Consider the following 26,360-nt stretch of genomic DNA (forward strand, 5'->3'; position numbering starts at 1 on the left):
GATAAATAGCTCGTGACCCTAACCCGGATCTTTTCATAAAAAAAGAGCGGTGTCCCTATGCCTTATAAAGGCATGGGCAGGCTTATTCCAGCGCTCAAGAAGGGGCGGTAGCGAGTTTGTTTTTTTTTTTTTCCCCAGCAGCGGTCGCAAGCGAATGAAGAAGTTGAGCTGAAACTGCGAACACTTCATCCCGGCACTGAGCGGCAAAACTCAGTCAAGAGAGGAGGAAGCAGGTGAAATTAAAAAAAAAAAAAAAAAAGAACCGAAAAAAAAAAAAAAAAAAGAAACCCACTTGGTCATGGGGAAATCAGGTGAGCAAATGCCTTCGTGCAGGTGGCTGTGTGCTCGCACAAAGTCCGTGTCTGGTTTTGTGCTTGGAAAGCATTGCTAAAGCGTTCAGTGGCTTTCCTCGGAGAAGGCTGCTTTCATTTGTGCATGGTACAGCCTGGGAGGAGCTTTCTCTCTGACAAAGGGTTGGATTGAAAAAAACGGAAAGAAAAGCTACCCCCCTCCTTAGCCTGCACGGTGCAGAGCTAGGTGTATTTCATGTAAAACTTTGTAAAGTTTGTATTTTGTAACCTAAAATACTTTTGCTTTGCTGTAAAAAATTACTACGAATGCTGTAGCTTTAAAGTTATTTTGTGTCTTGCTGTCTGACAAAACTTACTAGCCTTGCAGAAAAGCAGCAGGATGCTTCGAGGGGGGTAAACTTTATCACCCTTCCTGTCGGAAGGATTTAAATGTAAGATTTGGTTACCGTTTAACTGAGAATAGACTTGATCAGCTCCTAAGCCTCTCCCCAGCTGTGCACGTATTCTTTAAGCCTTTTCCTGCTGCTGCTACTGCTGCTGTCTGTGCTGTTGGTTCTTTCCCCACTGCTGCTGGCTGTCTGTGTGCTCTGCTCAGTTTAGGCTGGAGAGACTTCTCCAAAGTTGCCAAGGAGCCAGAGACCTTAAGAGGAGAGTGCTTAGTGCCCTGGATTTTCTCCATCTTTGTCCTGTTAAGGCCACGAGTGAAAAACTGTCCTGAATTTCTGAAACAGCTGTGAAACTGGATGGGACTATTTGTTCTTGTTCTTAGGGTATTGTTTCTGTGACAAATAAGAGCCTGGTGGCATGTTGTCTCTCTGTCCTCTGTGTGAACAGCACATACGGGGACATGCTCAGCAAAATTTAGTATTTGAATGAGTCAAAACTATAGGCCTCTTCAGAGAAATTTAAGGAAAATCTTTGTGTGAGTAACACTTTAAAGGGCCTCAGCATGGGTGTTTTGGATTTTTTCCCTTTTTCTTTATTTTTAAAGGTCAGCTTGCTTGATGAGATCAGAGCTGTCTGCAGATGTGACTGTAAAGGGCTTACTGGTATGACACCCAGTCCAGACAAACCACCTGCTTTTTTTTTAGCAAAGTCCAGCTGCCAGTGGGGGGGTTGGCCTCATATCCTGGCAGCTAGATTGGGATAAATAACCCTATAACAATTTAAGTAAGTGTAGTTGCTGTGAAATATCAAGCTCAGCACTTACCATGCTAAAAAGTACAAATACCAAATCAGTGTCGTGCCTATACATTACATTAGAAAACCGCATTGGGCAAAAGCAATAGAGATACTCCACTGTGCACCTCACAGTTTCCAAAGGAATAAAAATCTTCTTTTATTTTAATGGATGAAAATTGCTAAAACAGTCATAAAGCAATTACCATCTTCATTTTTCCCCCTGCACATTTATTGCTGTGCATTAGTTGATTTTTACAAACTTAGGAACAATGGCAGACCAGAAACTTCCTTTGCCAAGGCTTGGGTAATATTTGCATCCTTAAGTGGTTATACAAATAGAGCTTAAAATCTAGGTGCATGTTAAGAATGCTTTCTAACTACTTGTGTAATGCAAACCAATGTTAAACTAGTTCCAGGTTATTGTCTTTGAGCTGCATGCAATATTTTTAGATGAATCATAAAACTGAGATCCTGTCCTGACAATTGGTTTATAGACTAGATCCCATCTGCCCTTTCCAGTTCACTGAAGTGTTAAAATTCTTGTCTGAGATCATTCAATGTGGTTTGCCTTTGAATGGGGAGAACAGTTGTTGTACAGAGTACTGCTTCCTCTGTGTTTCATGTGAAATACAAAATATGTTCCCACTCTAGTACTCATAAGGTATGATGCAGACAAATTTCTCTGCACTAGGGTACATGGACATGTAACTGGTTGACCTCAGTACAGATTCCTTACTCCTCTCCTGGGTCAGAAAGGTTAAGGCAGAGATTACCTGAAGTTTTAATTTAAGGATGCTCTAATTCATGACAAGCGGGACTACTACTTTAATATAAATTAAATGAGCAGTTTCTTTAACCTCTTGATTTTGGTAAATCTGTCTTGAGGTCTAAATATCACCATGCAAAAAAAAAACTTGGCATTGGAAATCTCAGTTCTTTGGTAAAAACTCTCCAATAGTGTTGTATTAGTAGTTATTAGATTATATTTGAAGCCATCTTCATTCCAAGTGTCAGAGCTAGAGACTTAGCATTGCTGTGTTTCATTGCAAAGAGCTGAGTGTTGAAAGTATCGGCTCCTCTGACTCAGCTTTCTTCCCTGGAAGCTGCAGGCTGGCGAAACCAAATTCGTACTGAAACTTCCTTGTCAGGGTTAGAAAATGCCTCCCGTGGTCATAACCCCTGCAAAGACTTAAGCCAAATACAGAGACCCCCTCTGCCCTCCCCAAGGTCTTTTCAGACACCATTTGGATTAGTGGGGGTGCAGGCAGCCGTCCCACAGATCGCAGAGAGCTCTAAGCAAAAAGACAAGGATAGTATTTCTGCAGGAAAGGGGGAGATGGAGAGCTGGCAGCTCTCTGCTGCCCTGCTGCTGGGAGTGCCGTGCCGGCAGGGCTCTGACCCGGCGCAGCTGTGCGCGGCCGGGGGCGGGGGGCAGCCCTGGCCCCGCCGGGGATATCCATCCCTGCCGGCAGCTGCAGGCGATGATCGGGAAAGCAGCTGCCTGCGAGCTCCACTCCTCCGCTCTGGAGCACGTGGATTTCTGCTGAGCAGTGGGAGTCTCTGATCAGGCTGGGACGGTGGTAGGAAAGGCTGCTAAAAGTCTTATTTCTCCCACTTCCCCCTGGGTTCAACCTCGTGGGGGAAGGGAGCTTTCCCCACTTGCTCCCTACGGGGGAATAGCTCTCTTTATTCTGGCAAGTGTGTGCAGAAGCTGTCAATATCAGGTTTAGTAAATACTGCAATTATTTTACAGAATTTGGTTTTCTTTTTAGAGTTTTGTTTTATTTTTCTGCTGGTTTTCCTTTTTTCTCCCACTTCTGCAAATGTGGGCGGGACTCCATAGAAAGGGCTGGGAGGTACCCACTGCTCTGCATATTGAGTCAGTACAAAAAAAGACAAAGAGGGGCTGAGAAAGAGTTTTAAGAAAAAGAAGAGACAGGAGCCAGACTAAATACAATTTTCCATGCTGGTTTTAATTTCATTTAGAAGCATGTGCTGTTTTTAACTCTTAAGGTGCATTTTCAGAGTACAGTAAAAGGACTGTTGTGTTTTCTGCAGAATGAGCTACATCTTCAGCTGAAATGCTGACTTTTACTTCAGCATCCTGGTAAGAGGCAGTCATGGCAGGTCATGAGAAAAATACAGGCATACTAGACAAGTGACCTGTTTGCTTTCTGAGAAATTAGATACTCCCAAGTTGCCAAAATGAGAAAGAGTTGTGCTGGTTGGTTTTACAGGACTGGTGGGGATAAGGAAGATGGATTGTTCTGAACTGCTAGAAACTGAGCTTTTGCATTTGGTAACATTAGGACATTTGCAGAACTTGCCAACACAAGTTACTGTCTTTTTCTTTACACCAGAGCTGAACTGGACATGTGGTGGAAAGATGACTTTTCAAAACCAAGTGTAATTCAATTCATAGCTCCTCATCTCCAGTTGCTGTGTGCAGAAGGCGTTGGTTGCCAGGTTCAAGTTCAATAAGGATAAAAAATAGTTCAGTAGGATAAAAAAAATTCTTCCAGGAATGTGTCAGGCTTTGACAGTATTCTGGGCCAAATTTTTACCTGTCTGTTTCATCATCAGGGTTTTGATGGGGGAGGAGGAATGCAGCAGCCACCCCTTACAACAGTGGTTGCTTCTGTCAGCTGTTAGATTATACCCTTAACACCTCATGCTCAAGGCAGATAAATACCAAAACAAGTGTGTAGGGTTCAGGAAGAATAAGATAGAATGTGATGATCTGTAGTAACTGAGATACCTACCAAGGTTTCCAATACTATTGTGTTGTGCATTAAAAGAAAAAAAAAAAGACATTAAGAAATGTTTTATTACTGGAAACATGCAAACCCTGCATTTTCTATCAGTATGGTTGGTAGTGTCTGTCTTGCCTGGTTTGAATTTGTTTCTGTTGCTGCTCTATGTTCAGGAACAAAAAGTATGCGAAAACAAGTATTTTGATTTTAACTGTTTGGTTGCTCATTATTTATCTCAACAGGCCAGAAGGCTATGTCAGATCTCTTTTTCTGTAGAGGCTGTGCTGTTCTCTGAAAGATAAATTGGAGCCTATCTCTGTTCTGTTCTTACAGGCACATGTAGGCAAGTTCTGCCCAGTCTGTGAAGGTCTGAACAGCAGCCAGAGCTGGGCTGGTTGGCCCTGCAGAGGGGGATAGGGTGAGGCCGAATCTCCCTGATGCAGAACTGGCTCCTGTGCAAGTAGGTGTTAGAAAGTGGTAGGAATCTGGGGTGTTGTGTAGCAAGACAATATGGGCCTGTTTAGGTCACTGTAAACATCATTTAATGTATCCCTGTGTTCAAGGTCAGGTCAGATGAGGCTCTGAGCAACAAGGTATAGTTGAAGGTGTCCCTGCTCAGTGCAGGAGAATTGGACTAGGTGACCTTCAAAGGTCTCTTTCAATCCAAACTATTCTATTATTCTGCGATTCTATAAAATAAATACCTTTTTAAAAATATTTTGAATTGCAAGAGCTGGAGTTTAGCCTGTTGAGCAGAGGGGTGAAAAACAGGTGATGTAATTGATAGTAAATGTGAGTAAAGAAAGATTTCTGTGCCTCCCTGCCTGGCTTTGGGTACTGGATAGGTGAGTTCACACACATCAGTGATCAGAAGAAATGTGCATGGCCATATTTCCATGCCTCAGGGAGGTGCATAAGTAAACATACTTTGAGCATTGCCAGAGCTATCTTGGATGTCCTTGGCAGAAAAGCAATGTGGGAGGATATTTGAGTGATGAGATTAAAGCTAGATCAGGTATGCTTACCCCAAACCATAACAGAACATGAATGATAGAGGTAAAATGCTGGAGCATATCCCAGCAGACATGGTATTGTTCTATCTCACTTTGATTCTTGTTTACAAAATTCTTCACTTTCCAAAGACTTTGGTTGGCACCACACAGCTAGCAGTGCTATGTAAATTGAGCTTGGCACTGGGTAAAAAACAAGGTTATGTCTGTTGTTGTCCATCTGCAGAGCATAAGAACATGCAGAATCCAAAATATGAATAGAAATATTATTCAGTTCAATTACTTCTTTACAGTTACTCAAAACAACTGATTTCTGTTGTTACTCATAAGCTAACATAGTTGTGCCTTATTTTCTTCAATAAATTTCTGTAATTATAAACTCTGAGCAGATAGAACGTTGGGGGAAGAAGAGATGGAGAAGATCACATGAATTACTTCTCCTGTATAGTGTGATTCTAACACATGCAGGTCACTTACTGCTTTGTGTTTGGAAGTGCACGTGCCCTAGGAATTCTGTGGCAGTTGGATTTAAGAACAGGAGGTCCTTCTGATGTGAGAGTCTCCTTTGTCTTTTGAAAAGGGATAGCAGCATACACATTAGCTGCCTACAAATGTTGTCTCTGTGGGTGTGTGGCATGATTACAATATTCAGGTGTCCTTCCTGGCAGAATAGTAATAAAAACAACACTTTTGATTGTCTTTCATGCAAAAGGACTGGCTGCTCTGGAGATGATGAGCAATCAGTTCCAACCTTATGCAAGATGAACATTCCATGGAAGTGACTGCTTGCTGTTCTGATTGTTGGTCAGTTTGGAGGAGACAGAGGCTACAAGCCAAGGTCTTCTCACACCCTTGCCTCCAGTGGAAGTGACAAGTTGCCTCTGTCAGTGATCAAGAACTCAAGGCTGCTGATTAGTGCTGCTTGTTTTGTAAATGCCTATATCATAGAAGGCTCTGCTGCCTCTCAGAGCTGTGCAGCCTCCAGTTTACCAGGTGTTGCTTTTTAATCAGGGCAGTCAATTGCCTTGCTGTTTATAAAAGGCCTTAAATGAGGAAGTAATCAGCACTGTCTATTATAGCAAGAATAGGATTAGCAATCAAATAGTGACATGACTCACGTCATTGAAACATTATTGCACTGGCAGCTTCATATTCTCAGGCCACATGCCCCAAATTGCTTATGGGGGGAAAAGAGTGTGTAACATTGTGTGGCATAGGTAATGCAAGGTTATTAAGTTGTCAGTTTGCTGTAGAGCAAGCCCAGATATTGAAATGAGTGGGGTCCTTGTCCATCAGATGCTGTTAACTTGGACATCTCACTGTTGTCCTGAAGTTCACCCCAGCGATAAGCAAGCATGTGAGCAGATTCAGGCAAAACTGGATGCTGAGAAACATCACACAAACTCCTCCCTGAAGAAGGATCTCCTGAGCTGAAAAGAAAGCTATTTTGAGCAGCAAACATGGGAAGGTTCCAGGAAACTACTCCCATTTAAACTAGTATCTAATTATAACTCCCAATTCCTTTCACTTCCATCAGCAATAGTTTCTCTTCTAACTTTCAGTAAGGTTACAGGATAATTCAGGTTGGAAGGGAAATAATGTACCAGCAATTATGATCTCTCTCATAAATGCCTATTGTATGGGATGGAGATCTTTCCCCTTTATTGAATTCTTGATTGTGTAAGAGGAGGCAAGGAAACGCCACCCAGGATACAATAGTTTCTAAACATAGTATGATTTTATCTTTCCTTTCCTCCAGGATTTATATATGGTTTCATTTCTTCTGTTTATTTCCAAGCAATCAGCCAGTTATGTCCGAGAAAAGGGGATTTTTAACACTAGGGAGATCAGTTCTTATGGCTGGAAAGGGATCATGAATGGAAGTGTCAGATATATTTTCCCAAATGAATAGAGCATTAAGGGCCAGTCTTGGAAGATGTTACAGTCCCCAATGGGGGGGGCAAGAAAGTGCAGTTAAATATGTGGAAAAAGAAGCATGGAACATTCACTCCCTGTGTTACCGCAGACATCAGCCAGCATGAGACCACCCTGAAGCATTTGTGGCTTCAAACCAAAGTGCTGAGTTAAAGTGCAGTAGAACATGACTATCTTCTGAACATTTCTCATATCAGTTAGACATCCATCACTTCTCCATAAAAGGAATGCTATTCTCACAGTGGGAAAGATTCAGATAGGGATGGTTTCCAGAGAGTTACAATTCAAGTGTGGATAAAGATTAATAATAAATGTCAGTTCTCTTAAAAGAGTCTAGCTGCAAATGTTGTCTTTAGAAGTCGGGGTTTCTTTTACTTGAGAATTTTATTTGTTTCCAGTCAGTGAATATACTTTGAGAAATTTGTCACAAATATAAGTATCAGTTACCTGGGACAGTAGCAAAGTACTTTTTGATGTAATTACTTTACAGTACCCTTAACATTCTAATTAATTTTTTCCACAAACCTGTTGGGCATACTAAAAGCTGTATTTGCTGCATTCTTATTCTATAACCCACTTCTGCTTCAGGGTAGAGCAGAACAATTCTGCAGAATCAAGGGAGACTGAAGGGATTTCGGCTTTAAATCGGAGCTTTAAATTCAGTATTTAAACAATTATTTAATTACCTTTTATGTGTTTTCTATCTACTTTGCATCTGTCTTCTCTATGTATTCTGGCACTTGGCTTCTGTTGTGGTTTAGGAATGGTATTCTCCAATTTAGTGTTCCCACTGAAACCACCCCAGATGATGCACTGCTCTTTCAATCCCCTCTCTCCCTTTCCATGGTTGGCTGGAGAGGAGGATTGGAGAAACAAAACGTAAAGACGTGTTGAGATAAGAACAATTTACTGGAAACAGCAATGAGAAGCGATTTACTGGAAACAGAGAGAAAACAAAAAGTAACAGCAACAATATTTATAGAAAAATGTGCAAGACAGGTGAGTGATTCATATGCAAATGTTCACTACCACTTGGAGCCTAAAATAGCTGATCGTGCCATGCTACTTTGACATGGAAGAGACCCCTTCCCCCATTCCTCGAAAATGATGAGAGATGGTATAGAATAATCTCCAGTGGTCCCTGGAGATTATTCTATACCACCTCTGTGATGATGAGAGAGCTGTGGTCCCTCCTGGCTATTGTAAAAAATAGCTCTGGCCTGGCTGGAAGCAAGATAGATTTTTTTCTGCTTGGGATCTGGGCCCAAAAGAGTAACATGGAAGTAACATGCAGTGTCCTGTTAATGTAAAAGCAACTTTCTAGGTATTTATTTCTGGGGGAAGATTGAAAGGTGGGGTCGTTATCTCAATTTAACTCTAATGCACATACTGGGTGAAGAGTTTGAGGCCTCTGTCATGGTTCCGAGAGAGAGATTGAGACAGACATAATGGTATCTTTCCCTATAGGATTCTGAAGGAGATTTGTTTCATAGTAATGTAGGGCAATCTGGGTTCAAAGAGGCTGTTGAAGGTCCTCTAATACAAGCCCCAGAGCAGGCATATCTTCGACTACATCAGGTTGCTCAAAGCTCCATCCAACCTGACCTGGAATGTTTCCAGGAATGGGTTATTCACCACCTCTCTGGGCAGCCTGTGCCAGTGTTTCACCACCTTCATAATTAAAAAATTGTTACATACATCTAGCCTGAATCTACTTTATTTTAAACCTATTACCCCTTGTCCTATCACTCCAGGCCCTAATAAATTGTCTGCCTCTGTCTTTCTTATAAGCCCCCTTTAAGCAGAGGCCACAATAAGGTCTCCCCAAAGCATTGTCTTCTGTAGACTGAACAGTCCCAAGTCTCTCTTGTTGATAGCATTATATATTAATTATTTGAAGGCTAAACAGAAAAAGTTAGTATTTATGGAAAGTAAAATATTACCAGTGAAAATTAATCCATAAGCAATAGAACAACAAGCACTTAGAAGAAACAATACCTCTGGAGATTGATACAGGGGTCATTTTTGAGTCACTAGGGTGGATACTTAGGCATAAAAATGTATGCCTGTTTTGCTAGTCATGTGTGTGCCTGCTATAATGTTGTGTGTCCCCTGTGCTGAGGTGAAGGCTACCCACAGCATTTCTGCTGTGTAAGGATTTGGTGCTTTGTGAACAATTCACTCTTTTCATCTTGTGGCTCCCCAAGACCAGGAGAGGAGCTGCAGTTGACAGCTGCAGAGGTGATGCAGGGCAGCTCATGTTGTGGAACACATGCTCAGGTAACTCACCTCTGTTTTGGTGCCCAAACTAAAGCAGAAATGACAGGAGAAGACAGCTCTAACAAGAGGCTGTATGGATTCAGGCATGAAGAGCTCTTCATGCAAGAAAGACTGAGTAGATTGGCACTGTTTAGAGACACTAAGAATAGAGAAATAGAATTCTCAAAAAAACAAATGTGATGGGAAAAGGCAACCTAGATTCCTCTGCTTATTTTTCCCTGTCACACAAAGCTGATCAATGAAACTGGAAGTCCAAGAGCAAAGCAGCTGTAGGTATGCTCTGTACCACATCATAGCTTAGAAATTCAGAGTCACATGCTGCCATTTTCTTAGCCTGTTTTCCAGAAGAATGAGAAATAGAGGCAAATACTTGAATATTGAGAAGCAAGTAACTGTATCTAATACCTTCAGTTGTTTTACTTATTAAGGTGTGTAATGATTCATGACCAAACTTAACTGTCTGGCAGTAGAAAATAATTTTTTTCTAGCAGCTTAAGCAGCTTACATGAAGGGAAAGAAGTACGTCTCCACAGCTGTTTGGGAAGCTGTTCCCACTTGGGTGGGAGCCTGAAAACTCCCATTAACTCCCACTTTCAATGCCTGGCTTCTCCGTGTATGGAACACTGGTAAAATGGAAAAACTTAACATGCATTCTGAAACAAATCTGAAATATATCTGGCACTTGGGCGTCCCTCTCCACACATCATCAGGCACGGGAAAAGCTGTACAGAGGGAGGTGGTTTGCACATGAGCTTGAGTCACAGAAGATAAGCATTTCTATAGCAGCCACCTCTGAGGGAAGGGGAGGAAGGAGGCTCTCCAGGGACAGCATAGAAGCAACTCAGTTTTGTCCATGACTTATCTTTGTAAGTCAAAAAAGTTAGTACAGAGCTACATTGCAGTATATCTGTTAATGTATTGACTGAACACTGCAAAATCTGTATTTCAGTTGACTCTTTTTTTTTAGTTAGAATTTCAATTTTATGTTGTCATTGAGAGCAAATTATTTGGATAAAAACTTCCATACTTGCAGGTCAAATTGTTTATCTATTCAGTTCTGAGTTGGTGGGATATTAAGTCTAGGTGATAACAGCCACAAGTTTAGCATGGTCTCAAGCAAAGGAAAAAACAAAAACAACAACAAAAAAACAAACCAAAACAAAAAAACTAGTCTGGAGTATGTAATGCAACTTTCAAAGCTATGTTTTTCAATGTCTTTAATTTGTAGGCTGTCTTAACATTTCCTTGCTGGAAGCTTGGACCACCTGCATCAGGGAAGCGAGTGAATTTGATGTAGGCTTGCTTTCCTCAGTGACTTGTGATAAATGCTGTAGAAATTGGCTACCTCTGTAACAGAGCAGATGAGAGGTTTAAGACTCTGGCCTGATGGAATCAGTGAGCTGTGAGCTATGGTAGCAAGACTGATGGGGCAGGTACATTAGCAAAAAGGAGTCTGTGTGCATGAATACCAGAAGGGAGGTACCTGTTTTTCTGATGATGTGCAACTTGTGATACACAAAATTAGGGAGAACTGAAGAGGAAGAAGGTGGTGGGCAGATGTCACCAGGTTCAACAGGGCTGCTGTGTTATACCAACAAACTGATACCAAAAAAGTGATTCTGAAAGCATATTATGGAGAATATGTTAGATATATGTCCACAACGACTCTTTGGTCAGGAAAGACTCAAACCAACTTCAGGCTGTGTTCAAAAGATTTAAGATGCTGCATTAAATAGTAATGGCTTTCTTGTATGCATTGGATACTGAGATTATATTAGGCTGCTTTATTATCCCAGTACTATTGAGGAAACTAGAGACAACGCCAAGAACAGCCTAAAGCATGAGAGTGAGCTGGGTAATCATCTTAGGAAAAATTTCTGAGAGCAATGTGTGCAAATTGACAGCTCTATTGTGGGGAAAGTGCATCATTACAAACAGCAGAAGAGAATAATGTTAATATAGCAGAGAATGATTGATTTTAGTTGTCAGGATCAAGTAGTGAGAGAAATTTGTGAAATCCAAGGTTAATAACAGGAAACTCTTTCTAGCCATAGGATCTGTTTGGGTTTCCTAAGTGTCTTACAAGGAAAATGATGGTAGTCATGCTGAGATATTCAGCAATGAAGCTGGTGAATCATTAATAAATATAAAACCCCATGCCACAGTAGTTGTTTCTTTCTTTACCACTTGCTGTTTGTGAACATTTATTTGTCTTGAGCCAAATAAAGGTGTGTTTTGAGATTTCTATGAATTTGTACTATAAAATGAATTAGAAGAATGGTGCATGTTTCCAAGTACTTGCAGAGATCTAAATATTTTAGTATCTTCATTCTCTTTAGGTGGTGCCCTGAATAATACAGACAATCCTTGCATAGAGGGACAATCATTTGCATTTTTAATGCATCTCCTCAAAAGACTTATTTGTTGCTTACTCTGAAATTGGACTGGTGATGCAGTGCACTGATATCTTAAAATGAAAGTCAGTCAAGCTGATTTTGGTTTTGAACTGACAAACTGATTGACCAACCTTAAATCACTTTGCTATTGAGGAAAGCAGTAAGGATCACAGTTTTCTTCAACCTTTGGTGAGTCTGTAGTTTCCCAATGGGAGTATCTGTTAGAGTTTGTTTTTGGATGGAAGTCAGTGGTTCATTTCACCCTGGTGCCAGATAATGAGGATACTCTTGTGTTCTTCTGTCCAGCCTGCATCAGGGCTTAGGTACAGGGTATGTTTTTTCTGTCTTCACTAATGTCTATATTTGACAGACCTTTCCATTTTTTTTAATGTGATTTCAGCTTCCAAACAATTTGCTGAAGAAGTCTTGAAAGTACACAATGACTACCGGAAGAAACATGGAGTCCCCCCATTAAAACTCTGCAAGAAGTTAAACAGAGGAGCCCAACAGTGAGTTCAGTCTTTTCTTTTCTCTAAAGAGATTTGTGACACTTTTATCTGTTATATTTGACTGTGTTTACTTTTATCTGTTAGGTTTACTGTGTTTACTACTGTTTCATTTTGGCATGCTGATAACCAGTGAAGATTTACTGAGTAGAAAGTGAGGGACTCTGCTCTTTCATCCCCTCTTTTTCATAGCTGTAGCTGGTCACATGGACACTTCTGTTGTCAGAACTGTACAAATCTTTCTGGGAGCCTTTCTCAGATGTGGACTACATCTGTCTGCATTGTTAGATGTCTTCTGCAAAGGCCAGTTGTATTGAACATGCTTCACCACCACTTCTGTCAGATGAGGGATTGTCATCTGCAGGAGAATATCTACTCCTGCTGAAATAGTGAGAAAATAACTTTTTCATGGTAAGAAGTGGTGACTGGTCTAAGATCAGTAGAATCAGGAGGAAGTAATTTCTGATTAATTTATCTGTCTCTCCCAGCCTCAAAATTAAAAGTATTATATGTTCTCTGTTCTGTCAGAAAGAAAAAATCTTGCCTCTACTCCAGTGTTGAAGTCTGCACAACTTCTTCTCATTCTAACATACAGTAAATACATCTTCCTGCTCTCTGACTTGAGTCTCCCTTACAGAAATTTGAGTCCAAAACTGTTTGTCCTCTTTACCATAGTTATGATAACCAGATTAATTCCCTTCTCTTTACAGCAATCTTTTTCAAAAAGTAGATTTAAAAATCTTCAATTTTTTTTTCATGCTGATCCTCACAGTACTAAGGAGATAACTGAATGAGCAAATGCTGATTAAACTATTTAGAAGATAAATTATACTAAATGGTGGGCAGTTTGATCCCTACTCTAGACATAAGATCTCCTCCCATTTTCTTTCTACCATAACCACACAGGTTTCTTTGTGCTGAGTTATTAGGAGTCAGAGATGCTGTAGTCTTTCCAGAACCTGATTTATTGTCCCAGCATGATGGGACATAGATGTCACACAGATGAACTGGCTCCTGGCTTCTAGATTTCTCCCAGGTGTTGTGCTGTACAACACACCATGTAAATGGCATGTGGACATGACCTCTGGCAGCAAGAAAAATCTTGGTGTTTTCACTTTTTTTTCCTCTTCTTGACACACCATTATAACTGGATACAGCATTCCTAAAATACAGAAAGCCAGTGACTCATCCACCAACCTTGTAATCTGCTGGGGCTTTCCTTCTGTTCTTCTAAGGGTTTCTTTTTTTGTTTCTGTTTTTCATGCTCACACTGAGGAAGAGATTTCATTGACTTGTCAATAGCACTTGTTGGGTCTCAGAAGTGCAACACTCAGTTTGAACAAGATGGCTTGTATGAATAGTTCAGATTATTCTATCAAATATGCATTGCTCCACATTTATCTCTAAGTGTGCTGTTGCCCTTGCTGGGTATTTTTAGATCCTTCAGAAATTCCTCACAGCCCTCTTTGGTCTCAGCTGATGCCCTGCTGTGATGAACAACAAAGAGGTTTCTCTTTGGTTGAGGTCTGTAACTTAAAAGACATATTCAGAGACTAGTAAAACTGGTTGATATCAAGAACAAGAAATGTTTTGGTCCTAATAAAAGACATGAAATTTAAGAAACCTCATATTTGTTAAGACAGATCTTGCATATTCTTAAATTAAAATAAAAACTTCACCTTTTCTTTGGGTATATCCTATATATATACCTTGTTGATATGTATTTAGGTGCTTTTCTCTCTGGGTGCTTTTCTGTGCTTCTCTACCTGTGTTGAAAATGGTGTTTCCTACTATTTTCAGGTCCACTTACTGTGACAGGTGAACTGACTATTGGATCCCTGCTTTAACATGAGATGAGTCAGCCTCAGCAGGTGTCTGTTTATCTCTGACTGTAATGAAGCATAGGGTGATGATCTGAGATGAAAATCTCATGCTTTCAACTGCCTGAGCTGGAGTGGATTAATCACCTTTTGTCTCAAATCCCTGGCAGCTTCATCCATCTGCAATGTGTACTTAGTCTCAGTCCTGCCTCTAACTTGGGATATGAGGATCCTGAGAAAAAATACAGAAACTGTAAAGATAGTATCTAAATATTCTTTAGTCCAGAATCTAGCAAACTGGCAACTGATAAGTTTTCATTATTTCCACATTTTCTACATCAATGGATGTAGCTGAATAATTTTTTTTTTGTAGGAGGATTAGGGCAGAAGGAAATTAGAACCTAATGACTGAAGTACTAGCTTGGGTCAAAATGTTCAGCTGCACAAAATTCATGTCTCTGGCAGATGCTGGTAATTCATGATTTTCATGATTAGGGAAGGAGTAGGAGGACAAAACAAATGTGATCCTTCCCCTGTTATCTTCTTCTGGAAATTATGGATTTATCCTGGACATTACCATTTTCCTAAGCATTAAGTTGTATGCTCATTTATTTGTTGCTCTTGTTTAAGATGCTGTGAAGATTCCTCCCCACATCCATGCACTGTTTTTGCGTCTCTCTTTTTCAAACTCACATGTGCTTTGGTGCCTGCATTATCCTGTGGCAATGACTTCTGCTGCACAGTGTAGAAGAAGAGCTTTGTCTCACTTGAATTTTAAATCTATGACCTGATGACTCTCTTTGTTGCCACTATAGGAAATAAGAAATGGTCTTTCCAATTTCCCTATCTCTGTACTGAAGCCTTTCTAATGCTGAATAAAGAGAGTAATTGCTTTACCCATTATGTTCTTCTTAACCCTATTTTTCTAAGAAAATAAAATGCATCCCACATTCACCCACATGTCAAATTCTATAGAAACAGTGCTGCTTATCCCTATGTTGGTTTACACAGTTGTTGCCTCAGAGTCTCCATGTGATCCCCTTCTCTTCCATCTTATTGCCTGGAACATTGCTCTTTTTTTGCAATTGACCTTTTTCTTTCATTTGTAAATGTAGGGGGTTTATGCTTGCTTTGACTGAATTCCCACATCTATTTTTTTCCCACTCTCACTGAGAACATTTAATTTACCTGTGAGGTACTTAGAAATGCCAGGAGGTGGCACTTGTAGCAATTGCTGTAGGTACGTCCCTTTCCACCCACAGCTGTGGTTGAGGATGGCCGTAGGATTTCCAGGTGTTGGATAAAATGTGGTGTAAGGGGATCTGCCCTTTCATTTCTTCTAGGCCGTTCTCAGAATTTATGCAGACACTCATGAAAGAGAAGGAAAATGTGTTTTTCTTTGTCTAACTCATTGACCTATGTAACTTTAAAGCATCTCTGGCTTCAGGGCTTTGCAACTTGACTTAAACCCGTCATCTTCCAGCACAATTCTTTGCTTGCATATCCTCTTCCTCCTCCTTTCTGCTCATTGCAGCTGTGGTCCCTAACTCAATGTGTGGATTCATTTGCTAGGTATGCAGAAGAACTGGCTACTACGAGAGTCCTCAAGCACAGCTCTGAATCTGCTAATGGGAATTGTGGAGAAAACCTGGCATGGGCATCCTATGACCAGTCAGGTGAGCTCTCTTCACTTGTTTTCTCACAGATGCCTGATTAATGCCTTAAGTACTTTGGCTTGCATCTGGTAGCAAGGGTGCTGGAGTTTCCTCTATTTCAAAAATGTATCCAGCATAGCCCAGTCCAGGTTCCCTGGGGTCAGGCTGGTGGTTTGCAGTCACCTATGTGTCCTGAGAGCAAGAAGCATATGTGGGCACAGAGGGAGTATGGGGTTGTGGTGGTGTGTTATGTCCCTTTGGAGGCAGGACTTGGCAGCTACGCTGCTCCCTGTGTCCCTGCTGTGGAGCTGTCTTTGGTGGCACTTGTGTGTCCATGCAGGAGAGAAGGAAGTCAACAGTGCCTCCTACTTCACCTTGATCCTTAGTTTGTCCCAGCCAAAGAGAGGTCTGGCTACAGCCCAGCTGTGGTGAGGGAAGTGGAAAAATGTCTCTTGCACACTGCACAGAAGTTCTTGTTTGTAGGGGCAAAAGCACTGGACACCAAAGTGAAAGTGGCTAATGTCCTTCCACAGTATCTTCCAATCTGTAGCAGACAGCTTTATGCCCTTTTTCATTATAACATTTTTGAAGACTGTTTTACTTCATGTATTTTCTGATTGTAAATGTAATTTGTAATTGGGAGCCTTTGATTTGGGTGCCCCAGGAGTTGAATTTTGGTCAGGCTGATAGCCTGTAGTGAGCCCTTGGCTGGAGAGAGATTCAGCAGGCTTTTCCCTCCTGCCTCCTTCCAGTGAGTAAGGCTCATGCCTCAGCCTGCTGGGACAGCAGGTGGGATGTATTAAAAGTGACCACTTGCTTTTTTTATTTCAGTCTACCCCTGGAATTTTCAGCACAGACCCAAAGAAACAGAAGCTCTTTTCTGTAGGCTGGAGGCTCTGTTTGAAGGACCTGGAAATTTTAGTGAATTTTAGTCCCAGGGATGCTGTTTGGTTCCTCTTCAAGTGCCAACTCTAGTCCAAATTTTCATGTTGAAAAAGAAACCCATGGTGGAAAAATACAATTTGATCTGCTCATATTTGGCATTCTGTCCTTTGCAAGGGTGTGAGGAAAGGATTCGGAGCAGCATGGGAAAACACAGATGTATGGCAGAGTTTGAATAGTGGCTATGACTCACTGACTGATCTTAGCTCTTTCTTGTTTGTGTTACTGGCCTGTGCTCCTTCCCTTGAGGTTAAAGCCACAGAATTCCCTTTTAGAGAGCTAGAAACATAACACACAAATGCTTCTACAAAATGTCTGTCTTTTCTCTGGATCTGGTCTGTTTTCTTCAATACACCATTTCCATACATAATTTTCCAGTTTTGCAAAGTTTTGCTGGTTTTTATCCACAGGATTAAATACCATGTTGAGAAAATTAAACTACATCCTCTTTTGTTCTGTGAAACATTTCTGTATTTCCAACAAGTTCACTCGAAGTACCAGAATGAGAAAGCTAGTTCTTCAAAGGAAGTTATTTTCTCATCTAGGCTTAGTCTTCACCTCTGTGGAGTTGGTTCATTCTTCCTCTTTTTCTCATATAGTTCCCTCTGGATAGTTAATTTGTACCCTGCTCAATGAGGCTGAAATTTGGATTAAGACATCCATTCAGGGACTTAACAAAGGCAGGCAGTGTCTTCTGGTTTCTTTCCCAGATAAAGCAAGACTCAATAAACCTCTAGAATACTCTGTATTCTCTCTCAAAAAGTGATGCTGTTGTTTATTTTGGCTCTTGCTGAGTTTTGTAATAATGCCAGAAGATGCATTTCTTGTTTCAGGGAAGATTTAAGCTTTCAGCTATAAAGCCGTCTAATATGACTCTTCCCGTGGTACAAGAATACCTTGAATTCTCTTCAGGATTTTAGAGTTACATAGCCTAAAGCTGTTGCTAGAAATATGTTTATCCCTGTAATCCAAGAAAGAGTTGACAGCTGTTTCCTCCCTCCAGTCCTGCAGGAACTGCGCCGTGGCAGACTTTTCTTTGTCTGTTCAAATAAGTGAGCTGTCATCTGCCACTAATGCGCAAGACTGCAGCCTGCCTTGGCAGCTGTGCTATGTCAGGCTTTGCAGGATGCCTCATCTTATTTCTCGTGTGTTGGGAGGCTGAAGGCAAGCACTGGATGTCTGAATTCTGTTTGGGATGGCTGGTGTGGCTGAGAAGAACATGCCCTCTTGCTGATGGAAGCACTATGATTTATAAACTCTAGAGAGTTTGTAAGAGAAATCCAGTCAGCTATCCCCCAAATCTGTCGTGGGAGGAATCTGGGTCTCCTAAGGTTGGGACTAGTGTGCAGAACAGCACAAGCACTGTCTGTCCAAGCCCTGGAGGAGTGTGCTCTGACTGAAGGCCTGCCTTGATGTATCTATTGCTGTCTAACACCAGGCTCATACCATAGTGTTAAATAAAGTAAAATAAAGTAAGGACCTGCATGAGGGATGTTGAAAGCAGAGAATTATTTCCAAAAGCCATTGGTATGACTTTAGTCTAGGCAGATACTTTATTTCAAAGGCAATGTTAAATCTACCCTCTTTCCCCTGACTGGTCGAAAGAATGTTGTGAAAACTTAGTTTTTAAGTAGATCACCAAGGTGCTGTCCATTTGCAGAGAAATATGGCCTATGTGATTCTATTAGAATGTTTTTGGCAACTTAGTGGGATTACTTGAGGATTTAAGCATTCTTTGGTATGAGCAGAAACAGTAAGGCTGGGCCCAGAGGAATTAACTGGGCCCAGTTGAGGTGAGCTAAATACAGGAATAGGGCTGCCACAGCATTGTGTTCCCAATGGTGACGCTGGAAATGTGTGTCCAGTCTTGCACAGGCTGGGAATGTGTTTCCAGCCTTACACAATATATTGTGGGTATGTGTTTATGTGCAGAGCAGCACAAATAGATGCAGTCAGTATTAAAATGAACAGCACCAGTAGCCTCTTCCTCTTTCCCTTTCTTTCTGATTCCAATATATGTTACCGGAGCATATGTAAGTAAATTAATGTAGTATATAGAAATACAAATGCCTATTTCTCAGTAAATGATTTAAAAGTAGATGTAATGCATCTTGTATAGTGTTATATTACATATGTTTATCTATATGTATATAATAGAAATAGAATTCCAGTGTGGATCCCAGCAGTAACTGAGCTCAGACACTGTGAGCCCAGTAGCTGTCCCTGGATTCTGATCTCTCCAGTAGCTTGCACCTGGACACACCAATTCCTGAGGTTGCAGTTCCACTCCAGTCCTCAGTACAGTGCATCTCACACACACAGGTCCTGGCTGCTGACCAGAACCCACCCTGCAATGGCCATACACTTCTGCAGCTCCCCCCAGAGCGCTTCGCCTGCTCACCAGCTGGTTCCTCTTGTGGTTTTCTGGTGTTCCAGTTGCTGGCACCACCCAGAGCTCCCTGCAACCCTTGGTCTGGTACCAGTTGTTAGCCCTCACACCCTCAACATCCGCACAGAATGGAGCTCTTCACCCAGGAGAATAGCTAAAAATGACATTTAATGACACAACAGCACAGCTGATGAGATGCAGAGCATGGACAAGTCACTGCTTACATGCAGTGGCCCCTTGATAATAAGGAGGACATAATTTAGACTGTTAGTCCTACATATGGACTGAGCCCACATGGTCACTCATCTGACCCTCTCAGGAAGCTTGAGGCACAGTCAGTGTGGCCATGTTGCAAGCATGTGGCTTGTGCAAATAAAATCACATCACTGTGCTGGTTCTGGTCCTAGTCTTGGGCAAAACTATACTTGGATGTTAGTTCAAGGATTGCTGCGCCAAGTTTTCACCTGAGGCAGATTGTCCATCATGACTGAAACTCATTAGATTGAGATTCAGCCTGTTCTGAAATGAATATCTAGTAAATTTAGCTGAGCAGGTCATCAGTGAGCTGTCTCTCACTCGGAGAAGGGTGCAGTCAAACCGCATTTCCATAGTGAAAGCGTTGAAACTCTGAGCCCAGTTTACAGCAGTGCAAAGAGGAAGGGTGATAAAAAAGCCCAGCAGAATATTTACTAATCAGTTCCACAAGCAGAGCAACAGTTCAAGCTGCAGTTCTGACTGCAGGGCACATCCATGTGCTTCTTGAGAGAAGTAAACCTTATCATTTCTGCTCTGATCAGGAATGTGAGCAATTTCTTTTCTGCTTTTTTCCTTCTGACTGAAAAGCATTTTGAACCGCAACCAACTTCCTTTGCTTTGGGGGAACTTTGGGAGCAGGGTGAGCTGTTTTCAATGAAACATTGAAAAGCAATCAAAACGGACCCTAAATATGACTGTATAATTTATTCCATAATACATTTAAATGGAAATATTGTGGTCAGTTTTCTGAACCAGTAAGTCTGAGGATGCAAGCTGCTGCTAAAGCAGGTAGGCTCAGTGCACTCCTGACCCTTGTTCTGTTTTCTCTCTGGAAGCCTGGAGGTTGCTGGGTTCAAAACAGGGGTTTTCCTTGGTCCCCTGTGTGCCAGCTGTCACTTTCAACACTGGTTTGGCTTGTGTCCCATCAGGGCATTGTCTTTGCTCCACAAAGGGAAAAGAATCAGAATAAAAGTATTTCAGAGGAAAGAGAGGCTGTTTAATCAATTGCTAGGTACCTACCTGTCTTCTCACAAAGTAATAACTTCCGCTTTGCATTCCCCCTCACTTCCTGTGCCATGTGACAGATACCATTCATTGCCTTCACTTACAGGACACTTCTTTTACGTGATTTCAGGACAGAGTTTGTAGAAAATTGCCTAGTCCTTTGGTGACCTTCTCTTTTGCTGGAAAAAAGTCAGTCTTTATTTTCTCACGGTTTACGAGGCCATGACTCTTTTAATTCAAGGATGATGACAGCAATGCTATATAATGAAAACTTGATCCAGCATGTGAAATATGGAGAACAGTGATCAGTTTCTCAGCTTTAACTGCCTGGCCTCAGTCAGTTGAAACCTTTCATCCTTGAAATCTGGGAATTAACACATGATAGACTGTGCTGTCTAACTATGCTCATTGTCTTTCAAGTATAGGATTGAGGCAGTCTTATCTGATGCCATTTCTATCTCTCTTGAATTAAAAAGAAAACAATTTTTAAAATTATAGTGTTCTTTTAATTAAAAGCAAATTAATTATGAAGATAAAGTGTTTGTCCAAACTTCCATGTGCCCTGCAATACTTGCATTATGTAGATTTTAAGTTCTGTCACATACAACCTAGACACGCTTCTCAGAGCTACAGTAAGCAGAGTGGGAGTGACTTTCTCTTTAAATACTATATTACACTGATACATTAACAGAGTGAATAAATACCTGGCAGCAGTGAGAATGCAGTCCTACATCTGCTAAAATCTTGCTTATGTAGTATATTCACTTCAGCACTAGTACACATAAAATATATGGGCTTCATAAGGCCTGATATATCAGCAGTCACCTTCTGTACTTCTGTTACACCCAGCTTACCACAAACCCATCTAAATCCTTCAAAGCTATGAAATCTGGAGTGGGACAGGATTGGTTTGTTGTATGGGTTTTTACTATGTGCTTTTTATTTCCCCTTGTATTGCATAAAAGTCACTATTTGCATTTTATTTTAGCCTTCATTTCAGCTCTAGTGTGAGGAAGAAAGGAATAAGTGTGTGTTACATACTTCAACCATAATACAGGTCTACTGGGTTTGTTTTTCTGGTGCGAGGAGAGAAGGAAAAGAAGAACCAATTGTTATTCCTGAAACTTTTACTTTGGGAGGCAAGAGATGTTTTGTTACCTTTCTATGTAGAAAAAGATATTTACTCTACTAAGCACTATTCCTCACGACCAAAGTGGCATATAAGTTCATAGTACTTCAAGTTCATAAACCTCTCTAGAGATAGCACTTCATTGAATATTTGCTTATCAGCTGGGGCTCTGACAGCCAGCTTGCCAGGCTAACAGCATCATCCCTTTAGCTGACTTCAGTCATAACAAACTGAAGTTTAAAGAGGTTAACACAGAGCCTTACTTCCAGAAGTGCACAAGTTTAAGACTTTTTGCTGTGAAATAGCAAAGCATGACTCATTGCTCTTCTGCAGCCAACAGTCCACCAGGAACCAGCATTCTTCACGATGGCAGGCGTAACAGCTTTGGCAGCTTGCTTTGAAACCTCCTGGCCTTGTGTGGATGATACATCCTGGAATGCTAAGCAGAAAATTAATTATTGAGGTTGCTCAGGGAAAAACCTAACCCCTCTCATCCCCTTGGTGTTTGGCACAAGAATTTCCTAACAACAGTAATGGAAAACAAGTAACATTTGACATTTGTCTGCATTGCATCTGCAGATATGGGTCTGAGCTACATCCCTGGTGTAGTCATAGTCCTTATGCAGCTGTTGTCAGGGAAAACCTTGGGTGGGATGAGAAAACGCTGGACACATAGGCTTCCACACAGAAACAGCTCTTAAGTATGAATAGTTGAGGTTTCTGTAGTACTCCAGATTATAGTGCCTCAAAATGGGCCTTCACAATGGCTTTAGTGCTAGGTAGACACCTCTAAAAATAAATACAGTCAGAAATATTCAATGCTGGTGAAAACATGGGAAACTAAAAAGACATCAGAAATTTAATTTTTCTTTGGATTGCCTGGAGCTGGAAGGGGTAAACATCCACAGGTGTAACCTTTTGCTTAGAAAATCTGGTACACTTAGGCATTTTCAAACACATTTCAAGAGGAAGAAGCTGGTGCAAGCTGTATGTATAAACCTGATGACAGGAGCACTTATCCAAGATGAGGCAGATGTCTTCATTACCTTCCAAGCTGAAAGTTACAGAAGATCTTACTGGCCAGGCTGTAAGTGAGCTCCACTTTTGTGTTTATGTTATGATTCTGCAGCACATTTCTTTTGTCTTTCAGGAAAAGATGTGGCTGATAGATGGTACAGTGAAATAAAAAATTACAGCTTTCAAAACCCAGGATTTTCTTCTAGGACAGGTAAGTTCAGACTGGGAGCTGTCTCTTCAAAGATGAAACTTCTACTATTATGCTAAAAACTTTTACAAAAGTATAAAAAAACCCCTTAGAAATTAGAAAATAAGCAAAATTTGTAGAGTTTTTTAGTACTGCATTTCTCCTCTGATTTCAAAGTTTTGAACAGGCAGCTTATATTTAAGGGAAATTAATTTGTAAAAAATACTAAATTGGAATCATATAGGAGTCTTACTAAATGTACTGTGTTGTTTACACTGACATGTGACTTCTGCTGAATTATATCACTCTATTCACAGAGATCACTTCAGCTAATTTGAAGACTGGGAACAGGTCATTGGCTGCATATTAACAATCTAGTGCAAAATGTATTTGAGAATGTTGTTCCTTAAATAATGCTCAAGCAAGAGAGGCACCTGACCTTGTTTCAGATTAAGAAAATGAGTCTTTTCTCCCTGACTTTGGGATTGGCCTATTCATAGTGGGAACAACAATGTAGGGGTGGCTATTAAACTAAGCAGAAGAAAAAACAGAAACAGTGGGGTTTTTTTAAGAGTTGCACATGCAAACACATGGGGGAGTATGAGGCAATTAAAGCAAATGAATAATAGTCACTCTCAGAGCTGCTGTTCACACTGCAGGGAGTACAGACTGATATCTTTGTCAAATTTTACATCAGATACTTATCAAGCTACTTCTTTCACGATTCTCCTGCTACATGTTCTTATTTGGATACATGAAACATGGAACATGAAAATGGGAATAGTAGTATGAAAACAGATCAGGTTAGGGGTTTTCAAGACAAAATGCTAGAATCACAGAATAATGAGGTTGGAAGAGACCTCTAAGATCATCAAGTCCAACCTATGCCCTAACACCTCAACTAGACTATAGCACTAACTGCTATGTCCAGTCTTTTTTAAAACACATCCAGAGGTGGTGATTCTACCACTTCCCTAGGAAGACAATTCTAGTACTTTGTTATTCTTTAGGTGAAGAATTTTTTCCTAATATCCAACCTAAACCTTCCCTGACGTATTTTGAGACTGTGCCCTCTCATTCTGTCAGTTGCTGCCTGGAGAAAGAGACCAAACCCTACCTGACCACAACCACCCTTCAGGGAGTTGTAGAGAGTGATGAGGTCACCTCTGAGTCTCCTTTCTCCAGGCTAAACAACCCCAGTTCCCTCAGCCATTCCTCACAGGGTTTGTGCTCCAAGCCCCTCACCAGCCTCGTTGCCCCCTCTGGATGTGCTCAAGCATCTCAGTGTCCTTCCCAAACTGGGGGGCCAGAACTGGACACAGCACTAAAGAGTAGGGTGTTAGTAGAGTTAGGGCTCCTTTTCATGTCCTTAGCTTGTTCTCATGTTAGACAAAGAAGCAGCTGTATATTTTTCTTTTTTCCCCCAGCACCTCACATGTTAAAGGAAATGTTACAGATTTAGTATCTAAAGGGAATGTTTGTTTCTCTCTCTTTCTTCAGGTCACTTTACAGCAATGGTTTGGAAGAACACAAAAAAGATGGGAGTTGGAAAGGCATCTGCTAGTGATGGCTCAACATTTGTGGTGGCTAGATATGATCCAGCTGGAAATGTAGTAAATCCAGGCTATTATGAAGAAAATGTTCTTCCTCCAAGAAAATAACTTTATTTTTTTAAGGTAGTCTTATTGCTTAATGACAAGTGAACTTGGATTTGGACCTAACAGTGTTGAAATGAAGCCCAAGTCAATGAAATCTCCTCTTTGATACTTCTGTTCATGTCTCAGTGTGCAGGAAGCAATTACATTTTGCTTGAGTCAATCTGCACATCAGGCCCCTTCTGTTTATGAGGGAACCTCAATTTATTTGAGGATGAACTATAAGCAGCATTTCTGAAGGATAAAATGGGGAAGATTTTTTTCTAATTGTTTGCATGAGCTCTATGTCAGCGTGTGAGTAACCACATGTTGGATGTCTATTTTTTTTTTTTTTGAACAAACAAATGTATAGCTTTCTGTAAACTGAAGATACCAGCTTGTAATTATGTGCTCCCAGCTGTCCAGCACTTTTTAATAACTGGACCTTGGTGGCTTTGTCTTTACCTCCTGCTGTTGTGGGACCTACTCTCTGCAGATGGAACATATGCAAAACTTCCTGTATGAAAGGTACATGTGTAAAATGTAGTGAAATTCAGACTTGTGTGTTTTTATTAAGAACACTAAAAGGCTGCTGACAAAACTGTGGCCATGAAGCAAGTTGTAACTAATGCATGATCTAAAAAAAATCCCTGAAGTTTTAAAATCTCATTTTAGATGATGATGTATAAAATATGTTTGAGATTAGTATATTTTTCACTCAAAGTGTATCCTACAGTTTACAGTATGTACCTTGTATTATAATCAAATTGTTTACTTTCATTGCATAAAAATAAGACTCTACTTTTTTGATATTTATGCACAAAAAAGTTTCTTTGATGATGTACTTTGGATTTTATTTCTCAGTAATTTATTTTTATTTCCTGAGGAATATCTCTCAAAGGTGTCATGCTATACAGGCAATAACATTCCAAAATCATCTCATCTCCTTTAATAATGTAACAGTAGGGGTATTCACATTGTCATAATTAAGAGGTGTATGCTCTTTATTAATATTATTCAATAATAGTACTATTTCATGCGCTGGATTAATGCCTTGAAAAAAAAAATTAAATTTCCTTAAGAACAAGCCAAGCAAAAATTCTGGGGACACTCTTTTCTCTGATTAAATGTGGATTGGGCCATTTTGGCCAGGTTCATATACTTCTTCAATTTGGGTGTTTGTTTTCTTTGTAAAAGTTTCTCTTGACTTTTGCTGGGATTCTGTATGCCATAATCTGGTTCATGGACAGTGCCATTACAGAAATACTATTTTTTGTTTACACAGTTGTAATAAACTGCACTCTTATGGCTTGATTATATGTTACTGTAATGCTGTTTGTTACAACTTTTTTGCTGTAACCAAGAATTTGACACATATAATGAACAACTGAAAAATAAATATTTTTGAATAAGAACTACTCAAGCCTTTGCTGTTACCTGATTCTTTGTCGAATAATCATCAAATTTTATTTGCAGGACATTAACGTATGACAGTATTCCTTTTGTAACATGGGGGGAAATAAAAGCAGCAACTATTCTAGTCCAGGAAAGGAAGAAGAGACCTGAGAGAGGCTAAATCATGCAGCAGATCATAAATCCTCACTTAATCCAAAGACTGAGCAAAGGTTTGAGGCTGCAGACGAGTGCCTCTTTCTCTCCCGAGCTCCTGCTTTGTCCCTTGCTTCATTCTGCTGCTCCCTCTCTGGGCTGACGTGTTGTCAGTAAAGAAAACCCACTCGACTCCCACTCAGGTGTGTGTGTGTTTCAGGAACTGCAGCCTTGGGGCTTTCCTCCCCTCAGCCCTCAGCTGACAAGAAAGATGGGAATGAAAACAGAACTTTCTATAAAAAATAACAGGCTTGCCGCAACTGACGTAAAGGTAAAAGCTGATGTTAAAGAAATTGGCAGTATTAAAATAATCTGGGTTTTTTCTAATGACTTTTATGCTATTGGC

At 40.6% G+C, this 26,360-nt stretch overlaps 1 protein-coding gene across 2 annotated transcripts; it reads left to right on the plus strand.

Moving 5' to 3' along the window:
* The first annotated feature begins 239 nt into the window (after positions 1–239).
* Positions 240–25,824, plus strand: GLIPR2 (GLI pathogenesis related 2). Of its 2 annotated transcripts, none has more exons than XM_021528675.3 (5): positions 240–311; positions 12,268–12,376; positions 15,766–15,869; positions 22,719–22,796; positions 24,273–25,824. In XM_021528675.3, the coding sequence occupies exons 1-5, from the start codon at positions 299–301 to the stop codon at positions 24,431–24,433; spliced, it is 465 nt and encodes a 154-aa protein (XP_021384350.1). In that variant the 5' UTR covers positions 240–298; the 3' UTR covers positions 24,434–25,824. The 2 variants fall into 2 exon arrangements, with proteins under 2 accessions (XP_021384350.1, XP_077640812.1); XM_077784686.1 differs by lacking the exon at positions 240–311 and adding an exon at positions 8,175–8,190.
* Positions 25,825–26,360: the final 536 nt, after the last annotated feature.

Source organism: Lonchura striata, chromosome 1 (assembly GCF_046129695.1).
Source record: "Lonchura striata isolate bLonStr1 chromosome 1, bLonStr1.mat, whole genome shotgun sequence".
NCBI lineage: Eukaryota > Metazoa > Chordata > Aves > Passeriformes > Estrildidae > Lonchura > Lonchura striata.